The sequence below is a fragment of the Staurois parvus genome, unplaced genomic scaffold (genome assembly GCF_062004578.1).
Source record: "Staurois parvus isolate SC_StPar_1 unplaced genomic scaffold, SC_StPar_1.0 ptg001454l, whole genome shotgun sequence".
Classification (NCBI taxonomy): Eukaryota; Metazoa; Chordata; class Amphibia; order Anura; family Ranidae; genus Staurois; species Staurois parvus.
The window spans coordinates 328,660-350,000 of record NW_028319250.1 but is presented as its reverse complement, the minus strand read 5'-3'; the positions used below and the strand labels follow the sequence as shown (position 1 = coordinate 350,000).

The 21,341-nt window shown below is 46.1% G+C and overlaps 1 protein-coding gene across 1 annotated transcript in view; it reads left to right on the top strand.

The window, feature by feature from the left end:
* Positions 1 to 4,837: 4,837 nt before the first annotated feature.
* GDAP1L1 (ganglioside induced differentiation associated protein 1 like 1) overlaps positions 4,838 to 21,341 on the top strand; it is a 44,204-nt gene continuing 27,700 nt past the window's right edge. The window contains exon 1 of the mRNA XM_089662294.1: positions 4,838 to 5,305. Within this exon, the coding sequence (XP_089518420.1) occupies positions 5,126 to 5,305 (180 nt within the window). The 5' untranslated portion in view covers positions 4,838 to 5,125. The remainder of the gene's footprint in view (positions 5,306 to 21,341) is intronic.

The following is a 21,341-nucleotide window of genomic DNA, read 5'->3' as shown; positions in this document are numbered from 1 at the left end:
CCTGGATTAGAATTGTTGATCTCACGGCTACTTTACCAAGCTGTGGTTGTCTGAGGCTCTTTGCAGCCTCTAATGATGGGAAATACCCACAGTGCACCTGGTAGCTTTTGATTTTTTGCATACACTTTCAGTCACAGGGGCATAGGGGCAGAAATGTTTTTACTGATTCCACTTACAATGAATTGTATTGTAACTGCCCCTCCCTAATTTGTAAATTACGCATACCGCACTTATGGAGTATACAGCTTCATTATTATATTTTAATCCTTGCCTAAATTCCAGTTTCAGCTGGTGCCATGACCAAAGCTCCAGGATTCCTGTTTAATGGTAGCTCTTTTTTTGCAGCGTCCTATGGTGTCACCTTTGTATGCAGGGACTAGAGCTGTGTCTCCCTACACTGTGTGCATCAATAGAAACACACAGCCCCATACCCTAGCATGGCAAGGCATTCCCCTCTTCCTTCTTCCCCCCTCCAAGCTAACAGACTGCACTATACACTATTTACCCTTTTCTGTGAAGAGCAGACGTTTAGGCAGGGGCATATTTACCACAAGGCGAAGAAGGCACTTGCCTAGGGCGGCATTTTTCAGGGGGGCAGCACCTCCCCCCAGAAGAAGGGATGAAAGAAGGGACACACGCACCATGGTAACCAGGTGTGATCTGAGAGAGGTTGGTGTATGCAGAGCCTGGCTCACGTTCCTGGCGATGTTCAGAGCTGTGAAGATGAGTGTCTCTCTATCGCTGCAGGTGGGGGTAGTGGAAGGCTCTCCCGGGTGGGGTGCAGGGGTGTTGTTGGCCAATGTCAGGCACTCTCCAAGGGAAGGGGGGAGTTGTGTTGGTCGGTGTCTATGGGGGCAGACAATTTTTGTGTTGTCTAGGGCAGCACAAAACCTAAATACACCATTGCGTTTAGGGAAGCAGCACTTAGAGAGCAGGTGCCAGCAGCATTGCAAGCTGTAAACTGTAAATGCTGGGATAATAAATTGTAACAAATAGTTTACTGGGAAATGTTTATTTGATTGTGTTCAGTGTGTTACGCTAGAAAATGCCAAGGGTTTCACTGCAGCATACCTGCGAGAAGGACGCACATGCTGCAGGAACGTATGGGATTTTGCATGGATGTGAACATGTCTTTTCAAATGTCCTTTTCAACATATTTGTTTTTTTTTGTTTTTTATAAACCACTAGCTTTCATAAAAAGTCATCCCTGGCGATTCTGAAGGTCCTTGTTAAGGCACTTGCTGCTACAGGGTGACAATGCTCTGTCCCTTCTTTCCATGTGTGCTCTTGTGTTGTCACCCTGCCACACAGCCCTCCAATTGGCTGCTTCAATACATATTAGTCCTCATGCACATAGCTGTAAAAAAAAATAGTTGTAATACAAAATGCAGTGCAAAGTATTTTTTGTGTATAGTTGTGAATGTAGGTGCTCGGGCGGACTGACAACTCATGGGGCCCCTGGGCAATAGGGGATCATGGGGCCCCTGTGTCCTTGCCCAAATCAAAAAAGCCTATGAAAAAGGTACCAGGGGCATCTCATGGGGCCCCCTACTGTGCCCGAGTTTCCAAATGGTCAGTCCGTCCCTGTGTAGGTGTATGGCTTTCAACAGAGACATGCGCATAGGTGCGTAAACACATGTGCATCTGCAACAGTCCCCAGGGGCGGACTGACCATTTGGAAACTCGGCACTGCCCAAGGGCCCGGGGTCAGTAGGGGGCCCCATGAGATGCCCCTGGTACCTTTTTCATAGGCTTTTTTGAGTTTGGGCAAGGACACAGGGGCCCCATGATCCCCTATTGCCTGGGGGCCCCATAAGTTGTCAGTCCGCCCCTGTTCACACCACAAGGATCCGTGCACACTGTACTCCAAAGGACGGCAAGGAGAAAAGCAGCTGGAAAAATGCATCAAAGGGGAGCTTTTGCAAGTGCGTTTATGTGCATTCACGATTTTGTCCTTAACGTATTCTATTGGCCAGAATATTAATTTATTCTGGCCATCAGAATTTTTTAATGTGCATTAACACACGTTTATGCAGGTTTTCCCAGCCCGAATGTTCTTTTTCAAAACATGCATGTGAGTTTTTTTTTTCTGCCTCTTAACGCCTGTGTGTGCATGGATACATAGGCTAACATGAGAGGCATTTAGAATCAGAGAAAAAAAAAAAAGTCAAACAGGTATTGAGATGCAGTGTGGGTGTGGATGAGGCTTGAGGCTCTGTTCACACCTATGCAGTTTGCTTTTTGTCCGTTTTGTAGTGTTTTTTGCAGTTCATTTTGAGGTTTTCTACACGCATTTTTGATGCGTTTTTGACGTATTTTACCGCGTTTTGTTCAGCTTTTTTTTTTTTAAAGTGGAATTTTTTTTTTCTTGCTGGGCAGAATAAAAATGCAAACCGCGGCAAAAAACGCACTACTATGCATTTCAGCAGCTTCTCCATTGAACGTTATCAAAGCAAAACGCTGCTTTTTGCTTTTAAAAAAGTCCCTGACCCTTTCCAAAAATGCAGAAGCTTAAAAAAGCATTGATGTGAACGTGTTCCATAGGAGACCATGTTAAACGGACTGTAGTGCGTTTCTGCAAAAAGCATTAAAAAAAACGCATTGGTGTGAGTGGAGCCTTATGATTCAAGATTTTTAAAATCACGCTGCACCAAACCGTACTGAAAACAAAAGAAGGCGAAGAAAAAAGGCTGCACACCTAGTTGGCTAACCTCAAAAGAACTTTATTGTGCACTATAGACAATGATAAACCATCAGATCAGGGGCGGACTGACAACTCATGGGGCTCCTGTGTCCTCACCCACACTCAAAGCACCCCCAGAAAAGCCTATAAAAGGTACCAGAGGCCTGGGGCCCTCTACTGACCCCGGGCCCTTGGGCAGTGCCTGAGTGCTCGAATGGTGAGTCCACCCCTGCATCAGAGACATGAAAATCCTAGGCTAGGTTCGTGCGGGTGGTGCGGCTGCGGGTCTGCATGAAAATCTGTGCAGCCGCACCACCCGCACAGATGAATGCAGACCCACGGGAGAGTGCCATTAGTTCTAAAGACACGCCGCCCGCACTGGGAAACACAGCCATACTAGGAACCGAGGATCCCATGTGGGCTGTTTTCAGAAGTGCAGGGACCTCTTTCCTTCGTGTCACGGGGCACAGGAGTCCATTCAAATGAACTGAGGTTCCCGTGTGGGCTGCGTTTTCAGAAGTGCAGGGACTTCCCTGCATGTCATGGGCACCGGAGTCCATTCAAATGAACCGAGGATCCCATGTGGGCTGTTTTCAGAAGTGCAGGGACTTCTTTCCTGCGTGTCACGGGGCACAGGAGTCCATTCAAATGAACTGAGGTTCCCGTGTGGGCTGCGTTTTCAGAAGAAGTGCAGGGACTTTTTCCCTGCATGTCACGGGGCACCGGAGTCCATTCAAATGAACTGAGGTTCCCGTGTGGGCTGCGTTTTCAGAAGAAGTGCAGGGACTTTTTCCCTGCATGTCACGGGGCACAGGAGTCCATTCAAATGAACCGAGGTTCCCGTGCGGGCTGCGTTTTCAGAAGAAGTGCAGGGACTTTTTCCCTGCATGTCACAGGGCACGGGAGTCCATTCAAATGAACCGAGGTTCCCGTGCGGGCTGCGTTTTCAGACGAAGTGCAGGGACTTCTTCCCTGTGTGTCACGGGGCACGGGAGTCCATTCAAATGAATGGGCTCTCATGCCCGTGCAAAACGCAGCCTGCACAGCCGCATATATGTGAACGGGGGCTAACAGAGGACATTACCCCCCCAGAGAATTCAAGAGGAAAACCCTCAAGAATGGACCTAGGATGGAAATAGTCCACCAGGACTAACCGTTGTACTGCGGTCCCCATTTTGGTGGCTGCAAACGCACCTGCATTTGCTAGAGGTGGCGTTAATAAAAGACACCTGCGCAGGTCTGCAGAGGACAGCGCTTTTTGTGTGGTGCGGGAAAAGGCGCGCTTTCGCAAGTGGCGTGAACAAACCCAGACGCAGGAACTCAGTCTCCTGCAGAGTATTGCTCTAGGAAATCATCTCTTCCAAGCCTAAGCTGTGTCTCAACCAGGGGCGGACTGACCATTTGGAAACTCGGGCACTGCCCGAGGGCCCGGGGTAAGTAGGGGGCCCCATGAGATGCCCCTGGTACCTTTTTCATAGGCTTTTTTGAGTTTGGGCAAGGACACAGGGGCCCCATGATCCCCTATTGCCCGGGGGCCCCATGAGTTGTCAATCCGCCCCTGGCCTCAACTGTCTGCAGATCGCTGCTCCCAGAGCAGAAAGCGCTTACGCTGGGTTATAATATAATCAGCATATTGATTCTGGGGAGTTTATTCAGTCCATTTGGTGGTGGATTCACTTGGTGGATTTTATTTCAAAAAAGGATTTTTTTGCATCTTTATTTTTTAACTATCACATATATATTTTTGGGGGGACTTTCAAATATTGATTTATATTTTGGGACTTTTATATCGGTTTATTGATACGATTTAACATGTTCATGTGTCCATGCTATGGTACATACTGGATCTGTTACTAGCTCAGTCTTATTTTTTCACATTTGCAGGAACTTTTGTGCCAGAACAACCATGCCTATAGGATCGGTAAAATGATTACGGCCACGTGGCATGTAGGCTTTCACAGCCACGGTCCTCTGTTGTCACCAGCCATGCTTGTAGACAGGAAGTGGCTGCAAAGAGGCTGCAGGAAAGCAGCACCGATATGCAACAAATGATGGGGGAAAAGAAAAAGGAGAGAAGCTTTTTTTTTTTTTTAATAAAGGGAGGGCAGTGTTTATGATACACAGCGCTTTATCCCAATCTACGCGTCATTCAGCGACGGTGGAAAATTAAAGGGCGAATCCGGAGTTGACCTTCAGGAGTGCAGAAGGAATTCCAGAGGGACGGGGACGAATACTAGAAGCGGTGATTTTTTTTTTTTCACCCAGGCATCTGTTGTGTAGATGTGCGAGCGCCTCATTGTCAGCATCAGCATCGCTCAGGCAGCATCAGATGAGTAATGGGAGGATGCTGAGCGCTTGGTGATGTCCACAGAGCCATGTGATGCTGTGTGCTAGAGCAGCAGCCCCTCGCAGCCCTCTCCTTTTCTTCTTTCTCCGGCTGTCATGGCGACTGCCAGCAATGTTACTCCCACTAATTGCAGCTGGTGGCCTATTTCAGCTATAGACAACGATGCGGGCAAAACCGACGAGGGCCAGGAGGAGCCCGAAGCCTCCAACCCCAGCCCCAAATCCAAGGACAAGCTGGTGCTGTACCACTGGACCCAGTCATTCAGCTCCCAGAAGGTAAGGGGGCAAAGCCTTGGGGAGGGGGGGCGATTTTCAGGATTTAGAATGGGAGGGTGGTGGTGGTGCTGGGGGGTCTTCACAGTAATTGGAATGCATAGAATGCAAGCTGCAATATCCAGGTTTTCCTACACAAACGGGGGGGGTATGGCTCGTGCTCAGCAAACATGCTTATGTTGCAATTCAGGGGATGCCCTCTATGCAACAGTCTTGCCAAGATTTGTGATTCGGATTCACCTAAAGGACCGGATGGGGGTTCAGGACACCGAATTGCACCATGTATTGAGCTACAGACACTCAGCGATCTATATGTGGCCATAGGAACATAGAAATGTCTACAGGATGCATGCTTGAAAAATGTGTGTACAGACCATTTCAGATTTCTCCTACTTCTATTCTAGCAACTGTCTTTTATTATTCTCTATATTGTTATCCATTAATATATCCCTTTATATCATTGATATGTCAATCTAAATCATCTATCTATGCTATGTATCGTTCAATAACTATCTATATCCATATCTATGTATACATAGGTATCTGTATATTATCCATGTGGACCTTAATGAATAATAGTTATTTATGAATTATCCAACTGGACCCTAATGAATATTAGGTATCTATAAATTATCCACTTGGACCTTAATGAATAATAGGTATCTATGAACTATCCAAATGGACCTTAATGAATAATAAGTATCTATATATTGTCCATTTGGACCTTAATGAATAATAGGTATCTATGAACTATCCAATTGGACCTTAATGAATAATAAGTATCTATATATTGTCCATTTGGACCTTAATGAATAATAGTTATTTAAGAATTATCCACTTGGACCTTAATGAATAATAGGTATCTATATATTATCCATTTGGACCTTAATGAATATTAGGTATCTATAAATTATCCAATTGGACCTTAATGAATATTAGGTATCTATAAATTATCCACTTGGACCTTAATGAATAATAGGTATCTATGAACTATCCAATTGGACCTTAATGAATATTAGGTATCTATAAATTATCCAATTGGACCTTAATGAATATTAGGTATCTATAAATTATCCACTTGGACCTTAAGGAATAATAGGAATATATATATTATCCATTTGGACCTTAATGAATATTATATATCTACAAATTATCCAACTGGACCTTAATGAATAATAGGTATCTATAAATTATCCATTTGGACCTTAATCCTCAATGAATAATGAGCTATCCAATTGGACCTTAATGTATTATATATATATATATATATATATACACACACACACACTGGTATATATACACACACACAGGGTATAGGTGCAGGAACTCTCCCCTTCTGAATCCCTGTCCCCAACTCACCTCTGAGCACTGTTCCTTGGTTCCACTACCCACCTCCCAGTCCCGCCCCTTTTAGCAAATACAGAACCGAGTATCATTTTGTGGTGGTAATTTGTATGAAATTTGTTAATGATAACAAGAAAGGCAGCAAAACAGATCTCCTGGAGCTAGAAGCAATTTACCCCCCCCCCATCCAGCAACAATAGAGCCCCAAGGAACAATAGATCCATTCCCAGCAGCCAGCCTCAGTAGACCCTCCAGCAGATAGCAACAATAGACCCCTCCCTCAACAGTAAATTCCTCCCTGCAAGGATTGAACTCCCCCTCCCTCCAGCAACATAAGGCCCATCCCCAGAAACAATAGATCCCCCAACACAAAAATATCCCCTCTAGCATCAATAGACCCTCCAGCAGATAACAACAATAGACCCCTCCCCTCAACAGTAAATTCATCCCTTCATAGATTGACCCCCCCAGCAGCATAAGGCTCATCCCAAGCAACAATAGATCATCCACCAGCAACAATAGACCCCAACACAAAAAAAGATCCCCTTTAATAACAATAGACCCCCATGCAGCCAACATCAATAGACACTCCAGCAGAGAGTAACAATAGACCCCTCCCTCAACAGTAAATTCCTCCCTGCACAGATTGAACCCCCCCCCCCAGAAACATAAGGCCCATCCCCAGCAACAATATATACCCCACCAGCAACTATAGACCCCCACCGCAAAAAAAAGATCCCCTCTAGCAACAATAGATCCCCAGCAGCCAGTATCAATAGACCCTCCAGCACACCCCAGCACCCTTTGCAAATACATACATTCAGAACTGGAGGTCTGGAACTGCGTTCCCCCTGAACAAAAGCCCTGTATATATATATATATATATATATATATAACTGTCCATCTCCTATCTGCTCATATAACTTCATGGTGATGCACAGTCATGCTTGACCATCCTATAGAAGGTTTTCTTGCACATCAGTAGATTTTTGTCTGTGTGCCATCATCTTTAAGGGGCCCAGGCTTTCCTTTTTCCCGGCTCCTATGGTCAGCTGAGCACAGCAGTGTTTGGCCTTGAGTTCAGCTGGTGTGTAGCAAACCTAGGTATTATTAGCATATTTTGTGGGATGGAACTGCTGTATTTAATAACTGGGGAAATTCTCAGCCTGGAATTGAAATGGCTGACCCGATTGACCTTATCCACTGTATTGACTGAAAAAGCCACACTATATTAAATCCTTTTCAGCAGCCTGGGAGGTATAGAATCCCCGGAGGCAGATGTCAGCTGCTCCTATAACACGTACAGCGTCATGATGCAAACATTCTATGGGAAACACACACATTCTCTATAGATGTCCTTTGATGGTTCGGGTTTAAGCATTGCTTTTTGGAAGACCTTTACTATTTTTGCCTATTGATGCGTCTTTTGATCGAATCTGGTTGGACCTCAGGCCGTAACCCCCCATGGCCAAGCCTATCTGGTTGGACCTCAGGCCGTAACCCCGCATGGCCAAGGCTATCTGGTTGGACCTCAGGCCGTAACCCCCCATGGCCAAGGCTATCTGGTTGGACCTCAGGCCGTAACCCCGCATGGCCAAGGCTATCTGGTTGGACCTCAGGCCGTAACCCCCCATGGCCAAGGCTATCTGGTTGGACCTCAGGCCGTAACCCCCCATGGCCAAGGCTATCTGGTTGGACCTCAGGCCGTAACCCCTCATGGCCAAGGCTATCTGGTTGGACCTCAGGCCGTAACCCCCCATGGCCAAGGCTATCTGGTTGGACCTCAGGCCGTAACCCCCCATGGCCAAGGCTATCTGGTTGGACCTCAGGCCATAACCCCCCATGGCCAAGGCTATCTGGTTGGACCTCAGGCCATAACCCCCCATGGCCAAGGCTATCTGGTTGGACCTCAGGCCATAACCCCCCATGGCCAAGGCTATCTGGTTGGACCTCAGGCCATAACCCCCCATGGCCAAGGCTATCTGGTTGGACCTCAGGCCATAACCCCCCATGGCCAAGGCTATCTGGTTGGACCTCAGGCCATAACCCCCCATGGCCAAGGCTATCTGGTTGGACCTCAGGCCATAACCCCCCATGGCCAAGGCTATCTGGTTGGACCTCAGGCCATAACCCCCCATGGCCAAGGCTATCTGGTTGGACCTCAGGCCATAACCCCCCATGGCCAAGGCTATCTGGTTGGACCTCAGGCCATAACCCCCCATGGCCAAGGCTATCTGGTTGGACCTCAGGCCATAACCCCCCATGGCCAAGGCTATCTGGTTGGACCTCAGGCCATAACCCCCCATGGCCAAGGCTATCTGGTTGGACCTCAGGCCATAACCCCCCATGGCCAAGGCTATCTGGCTGGACCTCAGGCCATAACCCCCCATGGCCAAGGCTATCTGGCTGGACCTCAGGCCATAACCCCTCATGGCCAAGGCTATCTGGTTGGACCCCAGGCCATAACCACTCATGGCCAAGGCTGAACTTCTGGCTGCTTTGCGGTACAAAGAGGACCTGTTCAAAAAGATCTTCAGTGTCATATGATAATATAGAGTGCAATGAGGATATTTCACTGTATCTAAGTGGAGAAGAATATACGTAGAACTTTAATGTCAGCCCATATATGCACCAATTGCCCAAAAAGGTCTAAAATGACCTTTCTTTGGAGCCTATAAATGTGTACCTGTAGCTGATACAAAGTATACTAGCTGAAACAGTGTGTAAAAGGCAGGTATGGAGATCTACCTGCACATACCTGCTTCCTGAGAGCCGAGGAACCCCCAAGATCTGGGGTGCTACATTTGCAGATTTCAACTGTAAGCTCAGGAGTTGGAGATCTTCCACTCTCCCTCTTGAAGTGCGAGCTTCTGGTTGAATGTATTGCATTGAGGGATGCAGGAGGCATGGGTGAGACCATGTGTTTATCCTAAAGGCTACCGTTTGTAATCCAGGGGCTTCTGCGGTGCCCATGACAATTACATGTGTGATGGAGTGGATGGTTATACTATACTATTGCCCTTTGGCCTTCCTGAAGATGTTTTTTTTTTAGAAATAAGTAGCTTACGGTGTTACTAAACCTAAGACCCTGCATTCACTATCTGGTCTCCCACAGTACACACTACATGGAAATGCATTTATTTCAGTAAATATAAACTGCTAAATACCTTTTCTCATCAACAGTTAGAGCAGTCTTGTGACTTCTATCAGTGTCCGGCAGAGCACTGGTTAATCTTGTAGGAGTTTTCATTCTCCTCCTATTGTCCTATGAGGCTGCATGACCCCAGACCCTCTGCCTGAACAGTGCTGATTGGCCCTGTGCTGATCACATGCACCCTCCCAAAAGACAAAAACAAACTCTCTCGCAATACACACCAAACTGAGCATGTGCAGAGTGACTTCTAGAGCTCTGTACTATCAGCATATAAATTGGGGACTATGGAAGAAGGGGAGGATCAGAAAAAACAGGGTCCAACAGCCTTTTAACACAATGCAGATGATTAACCCCTTAGGTTCCACAGTGAGTATAACAAGCATGCTTTACTGCATATACAGACCGATTGTACTGTTGTGGGTTTAGTAACACTTTAAGGGTACCTCTGTCTAGGAGGTGATTGGTGGTTTTAGGTACTTTATAGGTAGTTGTAAACCTTCAAGAAATTTAGCAGATTATTCCTTCTTTTTAATAACACCAGAGAAGGTTGAGGGTAAAGCGAAGTTCCAGCCATTTTTGTGTTTATTAAAAGTCAGCAGCTACAAAAACTGTAGCTGTTGACTTTTAATAAAAACACACTTACCTGTCCTGGGGTCCAGCAATGTTCTCACCCAGTCCGTCCCTTCTCTCCTTCTGTCCTCCACCGTGCCGGCATCTCAACTGTGGGCACCAGGCTGTGACAGCTTGCGGCTTCACAGCCTGGTGCCCACTGCGCATGAGCGAGTCACACTGCACCTCCTGATTGGTCCAGCAGTCTACTGGGGCTTGTGAAAGTTCCCAGGAGACTGCGGGAGGGAGGGGGCCCAAACTTCCATCTCACTTCGATGCGGCGAACTAAGCTGGAAGGGGGAGCGGGTACTTGTCAAAACCAGGTACCTGCTCCCCCCCCCACCCAAAAGGTGGCAAATATGGCACTGCAGGGGGGAGAAGGCAAATAAGCGGAGCTTCCGCTTTTGAGTGGAACTCCGCTTTAACCATGCATGAACCCCTTTCTTCCAGGAGGTCACATGTATCCCCCCATTTAAGCCCCGTGTACACATTGAAAATATCGAATGAACGATCGTCCATTTTTTTCTGCATGCTAGTCTTATATCGATAATGAAGAGGTTACTAAAGTTAGGAAAATTCTCGTGTGACAGAATAAAAATTTGGAAATGATGTTGCTGTTGTTGGTTTAGTAACACTTTGAAGCGGTAGTAAACCCCAGGTAAAAAGAAAAAAAAATCCCCTGCAAGGTAATGTCATAATGTGCTAGTATGCATCACATACTAGCACATTATGAAGGACTTACCTTAATACGTAGCCCTCCCGCGGCATGCTGTCACCACTGCAGAGGCTTCCATCTTCGGCAGCAGCTTCCATCTTCACCGGGTCGTCCTTCCAGGTTAGCCAGCTCCGTCCGTCTGACTGGCCAAGCTGTGATGATGTCACTCCTGCGCATATGCTGGAGTCCCGAGCCACGGCACACAGCTCTGAAGGAACAGCACGGGTATGCCATTCCTTCAGAGTGCATGCGCCAGGTCTAAAAAAGAGCGAATATCTCAGCACGTTGTATATTTAGGAGATATTCATTTTACCTACAGGTACTCTTTATTATAAGCTTACCTGTAGATAAAAAGTAAAAAAAAAAACAAAAAAAAGTTTACTACCATTTTAAGGCCAATGGCAGGAAGTCACAGAAGCCTGTACCTTGGGTACCCCAAGGCACGCTCTTCATGCCACAGAATCCTACACAAGCTGCTTAAAACATGTTATATCAGCCACACAGGGAGTGCTGGAGTTGTACTTCAACAATTAGATCCAAGAAAGTGTGTTTTACTCATTGCTGTTTATGGGGTTTTTTTACAGTAGCTCTTCACACAAATCATAGCCACATTCATCAGTATTGCAGGTTCTCCTCTAGGCCCGGTTTGGCTGGGTTAGTGTGTCTGGGAGTGGTGGTGGTGGTGGTCTGGTAGGTGTTCTGGCATTGCTCAAGCTCAGTGAGTCAAACTGTATGAAAAAGGACAACATTGACTGCGGCCTACACCAAGCCTGTACTTGGCTTCCTGTACGGTATTTGGATAACAGGGATGGCAGTGTATGAATACAGCTGCTTCTTTCCATTTTTTTTTGTTAATATAATTTATATATTACATTTTCCTGATACAAAAGGAACATCCAATACATAATAAAAAAATAAGATGGAAATACACATCACAAGCACATCCCCAATACCTAGGTTCCCTTTGAAACACCTTTTCCCTTCCCCACCCTCATCTACCCCGGTCCACATCCTCTTACTTCCATTTTGCTTTCTCATGGTTCTCTATCCATTTCTATACCCATCCCATCTTACATCCTTTCTTTCTCTTGGGATCTCAGTAGACTTCCTCTAATACAGGCGTACCTTAGTTTATGAATTTAATGTGTTCTCTGGGACATTTTGTATTTTGAAAAATTCGTAAACCGAAACGCGGTTTCCCATAGGAATGCATTGAAAACCAATTAATCCATTCCGGAGGTCAGAAAAAAGCATAAAAAAAATTTTTTTAATTTGTTCAAAACTCTTTATAAAGTGCACTTTAAAGGCATAAATACTGTACAGGGACATGATTAATCAAGCAATAACTCGATGCAAAAACCACTCCGACACCTCCACACTCGACGCCACGTGCTACCCACAGACTCCAGCATGCACAGGGCCGGCGCTATAAACCTCTAGGTGCAATGCATCCTAGGGAAAAAAAATTAGTAAACCGGGCATTGTTTTCAATGGATTTTCATTCGTAAACCGAAAATTACATTAACCGAGGCGTTCGTAAACCGAGGTACATCTGTATATTCCACCTAGACTGCAATTAATTCCAAATATTTTTTAGATTTTTTAAAATTTGACCAACTACTCCATGTCTTCCTAAATTTATCCACTGCAATATGATGTAACTCCTCCAACCTATAAATATTTTCCACTCTGTTTATCCAGTCTTGGTGGCTCTGGGACTTGCCAAAATTTGGGGATCAAACTCTTGGCCGCACTGACTAAAGGATACAGTAGCCTATTTCTGCACAAATTTATTGAAGGTTCGAATTTCTAAAGCAAACACATCCAAGGGTCTCTGAACCGTAGTCCCACATATTTCCTGAATGAGTTGTATTATTCCCTTTTTTCCATTTAAGAGAACCTTTTTTTATTTTTTACAATGCAAAGGCTATAGCACTACCATTAAATAGACACCTTTAGGTGCAGCACTTTAAATACATTCTTTGGGGACCCTCAAATATGCAAATAGCTGCCCCCCTTCACCCTTGCACCTATATAATTGACTATATTCCATTTGAATTTCCCTTTACATATATGCCCCTCAGCGAGATATTATTATAAAGGCAAGACAATGTACAAATCCCTAAAGACATTTCATTACCTGTACTCATCCCTCTCCTACTTTACTTATATTAGCTGATAGCTATGTTTTAAAGTTACTGAGGCTGCATGAGCGCTGAGTGCTTTATTTTTTTTCCTGGTTCAGATGTGATCAACTACAACATGGGAGTCAAACTCCAGCTGTTGCAAAACTACAAATCTTATGAGGCATTGCAAGACTGACAGCTACAAGCATGACTCCCAAAGGCAGAGGCACGATGGGACTTGTAGTTTCGCAACAGCTGGAGGGCCGTCAGTTTGACACCCCTGAACTACAGTATCATGAGAATGGAAGCAGCCAAAGAGAAGCAAAAAAAAAAGTTCCAGTGTATGTGACAAGTAAATAGGTGCCTAATCCAGGCAATTTTAGAATGAAGAAATTTTGCTATGACCGGACCGGTTTCTTTCACATGAGCCTAGCGGCTAAGTTACAATTCGCGGTGGATCACGATGTCAGCAGTGACTGGCCAATGGTTAGCAGACAATCGAGAGGCGATATGCACACTGAAATTACTCTTCACAGCACCCCAACTGTGTCCTTTGGGAATAGTTGCATGACATTTACCACTACGGGGCGCAGCGGCAGGAGATATCACCTGCTAAATGTGGCATGCCCTTTTTTTTTTTTTTTCTAGCATCTATTGTCTGGTTTGAACTTGCAGCTGAGGTGACTTAAAAAGATCCTCAACTGTCTGAATTTGCCACCTGACCAGGGGCGGATTGACAACTCATGGGGCCCCCGGGCAATAGGGGATCATGGGGCCCCTGTGTCCTTGCCCAAACTCAAAAAAGCCTATGAAAAAGGTACCAGGGGCATCTCATAGGGCCCCCTACTGACCCCGGGCCCTTGGGCAGTGCCCGAGTTTCCAAATGGTCAGTCCGCCCCTGAACCTGACAGTACCCAGGAGAAAGGGGGCCTTAGTGATTGTTTGAAGAAAAAGGTATTCATTGCTATAATTTCCATCTACCTATGGCTGGAGCCAGACTCTCCTGGATATCTCAATCTTCAGAATAATCACTGGGGTTTGCAATACGCTGAAAAAAAAGATGAAAAAAGGTCCAGTGACATGTTTAACAGATAACTTTGTATGTACCTTTTATATTTCTTGCTGTGACCTTCTCATATCATCTACTGCATCATCCCCACTATATTCTAACACAGAATGGGAAAATATTTCTTGGAATCTAGCATAGCGTTTATATCTTTTATTTAAAATGGGACTTTAGTTTTTGCTATGCTTCTTATTGGTGAGTTTCTCCAGTGAAGAGACAGGACAGCATGTAAGTGTAGATGGTGTGGTGCAATTTTGAGACCTGAGGGGCGAAAGGTAATGTCTTGAAATTAGAACAGGTAAATGAGAAGGCACCATGTAGCTGGGTTCTGGGTTCCTCCAACCTGGGATAATGGGCACTTTTGGATATGTTCCTCCAGGGAACCTTTGAGAATGTCTCCTCAGTGTAGCAGAGGCAAGCCGTGAGTCATTCTTCCACTGTATGGAGTAACTGTCCTAAGAGAAAGTGTTCCTATGGAACTTTGATCATGATGTGAGACTGATACTTTGATGAAATGAAGAGTTGCTGTTTATTCTGCTCTGAATAGAACAACCTTCAAGTTTGAAAATTGACTGCAGGTAGTATGCAATCTGATCAGCACTTACACACCACAAAAGAACAATTGGTTTGCAGGCAATGCAGTTACTTCAAAAGTGGAAGGGGGTTGATAGTTCAGAGATGGTCAAGACCACTGGAGAAGCAGCTGGGGCAGAGAACCTGAGTGTAACTGACCAACATGAAGGCCTTCAAGACAGGATTGCAAGTCCCCCCCAAGTGGTGAGGAAGGGAAATGGGTGCTTTGCATTTCCCACTTGTTGAATTTGGCTAATTCTAACTCCTAGTGATGTCCTGTCCTTGACAATCTGGAGATGCACTAGGGAAAGAGTCTAGTTACATGGTGCATAGAGATGTCCAGTCCATAACCATCTGAAGATAATTTGAAGAAGTGCAGTCTGCATTGAGGAATACCTCAGCTACACTATATTGCCAAAAGTATTGCGTACGCCCTCCAAATCATTGGATTCATGTGTTCCAATCACCTCCATGGCTACAGGTGTATAAAATCATCACCTAGGCATGCAGACTGCTTCTACAAACATTTGTGAAAGAATGGGTCGCTCTCAAGGAGCTCAGTGAATTTAAGCATGGTACCGTGATAGGTTGCCATCTGTGCAATAAGTCCATCCCTGAACATTCCTTGCTACTAAATATTCCACGGTCAACTATTAGTATTGTAACAAAGTGGAAGCAACTGGAAACAACAGTAACTCAGCCACAAAGCACATGCTGAACGCACAGTGCACCGAAGTCACCAACTGTCTACAAAGTCAAAAGTTAAAGTTTGTGTGGCCTTCAGAGTAGCACAACAACAGTGTGTAGAGAGCTTCATGGAATGGGTTTCCATGGCCAAGCAGCTGCATCCAAGCCTTACATCACCAAGTGCAATGCAAAGCATCAGATGCAGTAGTGTAAAGCACGCCGCCACTGTACTCTAGAGCAGTGGAGACGTGTTTCTGGAGTGACAAATCACGTTTCTCTATCTGGCAATCTGATGGACGGGTCTGGGTTTGCCAGAACGGTACTTGCCTGACTGCATTGTGACAAGTGCAAAGTTTGGTGGAGGGGGATTGTGGTCTGGGGATGTTTTTCAGGGGTTGGGTTGGCCCCATAGTTCCAGTGAAGGGAACTCTTAAGGCGTCAGCATACCAAGACATTTTGGACAATTTCATGGTCCCAACTTTGTGGGAACAGTTTGGGGATGGCCCCTTCCTGTTCCAACATGACTGCACACCATTGCGCAAAGAATGGTTCATAAAAACATGGATGAGTGAGTTTGGGGTGGAGGAACTTGACTGGCCTGCAAAGAGTCCTGACCTCAGCTCAACAGAACACCTTTGGGATGAATTAGAGCGGAGACAGCGAGCCAGGCCGACATCAGTACCTGACCTCACAATTGCACTTCTGGAAGAATGGTCCAACCTTCCCATAGACACCCTCCCAAACCTTGTGGACAGCCTTCCCAGAAGAGTTGAAGCTGTTATAGCTGCAAAGGGTGGGCCAACTCAATATTGAACCCTACGGACTAAGAGTGGGATGCCATTAAAGTTCATGTGCATGTAAAGACAGGCGTCCAAATACTTTGGGTAATATAGTGCATATGCAGCCTAGTGCGGTACTATTCATGACAATCTGCAGGTCAGTAGGGAGTACTCAACTGCATAAGGCCTAAGAAAATCGTAGCACTTAAGGAAATATCAGCTTTATGAGGCCCAGTGATCTTCTGTCCATGACAAACTAGAGAGGTAATATGGGAGAGTTCAGCTGCATGAGACCTAGTGATGCCTAGTTCCATGACAATGTAAAAAGGTACTGGGAGAGGTTGAGCTGCATAAGGACTAGTGATGTCCAGTCCATGACAATCTAGTGAGGCACTAGGGAAGAGCTCAGCTACAAAAGGCCTAGTAATGTCCTGTTTATGACAATCTGGAGAGGCACTAGGGGCGAGCTCAGATGCATGAATCTTAGTAATGTCCTGTCCATGACTATCTAAAGGGATGCTATGGGAGAGTTATGCTGCATGAGGCCTAGTGATGTCCAGTTTCATGACAATTGGAGAGGCACCAGGGAAGAGCTCAGCTGCAATGGGCCTAGTGATGTTTTGTCCATGACAATCTGGAGAGGTATTAGGGGAGGGCTCAGTTGCATCAGGCTTAGTGATTTCTGGTCTATGACAGCCTGGAGAAGCATGAGTGAAGAGCTCACCTGCAAGGGCCTAGTTACATCCAGTCTATGACAATATGGAGAGGCACTAGGGAAGGGCTCAGCTGAATGAGTCCTAATGGTGTACAGTCCATGACAATTTGGAATGGCGCTGCGGAAGAGTTCAGCTGCATGAGGCTTAGTGATATCCTGTCCATGACAATCTGAATAGACACTTAGTTGTGTAGCACTACCCTCTTAAGGGTCGCTGTGTTTCTAGGTCCCCCTAAGCTGCACACAGCCAGGCAACACACATTTTCCACACTTCCATCCAAAGTCAGTAAACAATCCATGAGCTTGGGTGTGCTGATGTATTCACTCTGTCCTCCTTGCTCCCACTGCTTCCAAGCCTTGACCCTCTTCATGCCATACTGCTGAATGGACCCTCCTGAGCCACCCTGAAGGCCATCCCCCCTACACCAAAGGGACCACTCCCCAGCCACTGACAGCCTCCTCAGCACTCCATCTTCCCCCGACTCCCATGCCAGCCTGACTCTCCCATATTTATGGGTTGGTCTACCACTCTACCAGGGCCTCCAAATCTAGGATTGGTTAAACTCCCATAGACATGCAGATTAGTTCTCCACCCCTTCCACCCACTGGCTTCTGGAAGTTACTATATTTCTCCAGAGCCAGGTGGAGTTGATACAATCCCAACCTGTTAAGTCACCCAGCCTGACCTGCACTAACCTAACTCAATTACAGGCTCACACAGTTACCATGAGTCATACACATTTAAATTTGCCTACACTATTCTAGTAGCACACTAGAGGGTGCTACAGTTGCTTAAGGCCTAGATGTCCTGTCCATGAAAATCCAGAAATATACTGTGGAAGAGTTCAGCTACACGAGGCGTAACAATGTCTTGTCCATGACAATCTGGATGGACACTAAGGGAGAGCTCAGCTGCATGCACACTAGTGATGTCCTGTCCATAGCATGGAAAGCATGTAGAATAGGGTTGCTACCTCATCCCTTTAGAACCAAACATATATTAATTACACAGGTTCTGTGGTTGATGAAGGTGGCAATTACACTTACTTAGCGCCTTATCTGCATTAAATCTGCCTCAGAACCTGTGTATTTAATATGTGTTCGGTTTTAAAGGGATGAGGTGGCAACCCTAACGTAGAAGGAGGTACACCAAGAGGTGAGTGTGGTCCAAGAGTTTGTTAGACTATTCTGTAAAGCTGCATTGTGGGAATTGTGGAGAAGTATCTAGAGAAGAATTCTTATTCTGTCAAGGCCTGTTCGCTACCTAGAGAAGGCTTTCCTTCTGCTGGGAAACCAAAGGGGGGGGGGGGTTGAGTGTCCTGTAGTTTACAGAAAATAGCTAGGAAAGCTGAAATATTAGTTTAATACAGAGACAGTTACAAGGGCATTGGGTTTTAGCAGGATCAACAGGAATTCCAAATCCAATTATTTAAATTCTTCTATACTGCAGACGGTGAAATAAAGGAAGCTTCCTATTGGCTGATATAGACAACGCTTGTCTGACTTTCACAATGAGGCCTGATGTCCCAGTGCAGCAATAAAGATACGCCAGCACTGGCAGATATTTCATTTTCCCTCTTGGTATCAATTTAATGTGCAGATTAAAAGATCTCTTAATTACAGCATTGTCAACCTTCAGCTTTGTATAAATAGATTCAGCCTCTTGATGCCGATTGTTTCATCACTGTTGAGTCAATTCTAAAAGCTGCATATTTCAGAGGCCCACGCCTATTTTGGTACAGAGATCAATGAAGCTGCTTTGTTTAATACCCATTAATAGAAGACCACCACGGGATTGGCGCTATTAGGATTTTATGTGGCCAGTCGATAGCAGTTCCATTACTGCCAGGGTCTTGATGATGCTTTGGTCTAGGGAGTGGGATGGTAACCGACATAGAGCAGACAAATTATACTGAGTCTGTGGTTGGTCTTACCTGGATTTAATAAGCCAGAACCATTTTAGTCAAAGAACACCTCTAGCTAAATACATCCAACCACCATTTAGTTCTCTTATTTATTCCCGATGAGGTCACAAAATCTTTTTAGTAAAGCTAGTATGATTACCTGTAACTGCCTTTATATCAAGTTTCTGCTTCCTGGTTTCCTGTTAAGGTAAGGCAGTAGCACACCAAGCCGCAATAGGCAATGGCACACCAAGCCACAATAGGCAATGGCACACCAAGCCGCAATAGGCAATGGCACACCAAGCCACAATAGGCAATGGCACACCAAGCCACAATAGGCAATGGCACACCAAGCCGCAGTAGGCAATGGCACACCAAGCCACAATAGGCAATGGCACACCAAGCCGCAGTAGGCAATGGCACACCAAGCCGCAGTAGGCAATGGCACACCAAGCCGCAGTAGGCAATGGCACACCAAGCCGTAGTAGGCAATGGCACACCAAGCCGCAATAGGCAATGGCACACCAAGCCGTAATAGGCAATGGCACACCAAGCCGCAGTAGGCAATGGCACACCAAGCCGCAATAGGCAATGGCACACCAAGCCGCAGTAGGCAATGGCACACCAAGCCGCAGTAGGCAATGGCACACCAAGCCGCAGTAGGCAATGGCACACCAAGCCGCAGTAGGCAATGGCACACCAAGCCGCAGTAGGCAATGGCACACCAAGCCGCAATAGGCAATGGCACACCAAGCCGCAGTAGGCAATGGCACACCAAGCCGCAGTAGGCAATGGCACACCAAGCCGCAATAGGCAATGGCACACCAAGCCGCAATAGGCAATGGCACACCAAGCCGTAATAGGCAATGGCACACCAAGCCGCAGTAGGCAATGGCACACCAAGCCGCAGTAGGCAATGGCACACCAAGCCGCAGTAGGCAATGGCACACCAAGCCGCAATAGGCAATGGCACACCAAGCCGCAGTAGGCAATGGCACACCAAGCCGCAGTAGGCAATGGCACACCAAGCCGCAATAGGCAATGGCACCAAGCCGCAATAGGCAATGGCACACCAAGCCGCAGTAGGCAATGGCACACCAAGCCGCAGTAGGCAATGGCACACCAAGCCGCAATAGGCAATGGCACACCAAGCCACACTAGGCAATGGCACACCAAGCCGCAGTAGGCAATGGCACACCAAGCCGCAGTAGGCAATGGCACACCAAGCCGTAATAGGCAATGGCACACCAAGCCGTAATAGGCAATGGCACACCAAGCCGCAATAGGCAATGGCACACCAAGCCACAATAGGCAATGGCACACCAAGCCGTAATAGGCAATGGCACACCAAGCCGTAAGAGGCAATGGCACACCAAGCAGGTTGCAATTAGTTGCACGGTCATTCATTATGGCAGTGCAAAACAATTTGAATGACACCCCAATGCATCTCTATAACACGTCTGTATCACAGCACACCAGAATGTGGTGCAGAGCAGAACCAATTTTTTTCTACACTTGGGCCTTGGTCAATATGCAGGTAGGTTGGGATCTGCTAAGAAAGTTAGGCACTGGCTCAGGCTGGGATGAGAAGGTGTTAATATGTACCATCCCGGAGTGTTGGCTTTTTGGGGTTCAGCCATCCCACCTGCAATATAAATTGGAAGGGGGGGGGGGGCTGAGTCTCAGCCATGGCACAGCTCTCTCAATGGATGGCACTCTGTCCATTGAGAACACAGTGCACATGCGCCGGTGACATCACATGCGCTGGTAAAGTAAATATCTCGTAAACGGTGCACATTTAGCAGATATTTACTGTACCTACCTTATTATAAGCTTACCTGTAGGTACAAGAGAAAAAAAGACTTTACTACCTCTTTAATGTTAGACTGTCCACATGACCGTAGTCCCGCCTGGTCCTTGGCACTGATGAGTGCGCCTTCAGGCAAAGGTACCCTTAATGAATGGGCACAATAGGTCCTGCCCACAAATATAAATGAGCTTTACCTTGCAAGTGTGAATGGGCCCTAAAACTGAAGCAGACCTACTATGGGTGTGTTTGCTCTGCAAACCAATGGGTGGAAGGGGAAGTTTATAAGCAGGCGTAAGCTAGCCATACATTAGATTTTCAAACATATGTGAAAACAAGAACATTTGACTATTTGAAAAATGTCATTCAAAAATACTTTAAAATGTAGTTTGCTTTTAACACTCAATTTTGGAATGAATGGACGTTCCCGACTGAAAGCCACATTCATTGTAAGCAATTTGTTCATTCGACAAAAAATCGGCATCCGGCTCCTTCAAATCTTCTTGTCGCTGCAGCCAAAAACAAATGTCGATTTGACCCCAAAGGTCATTAGAAAATTT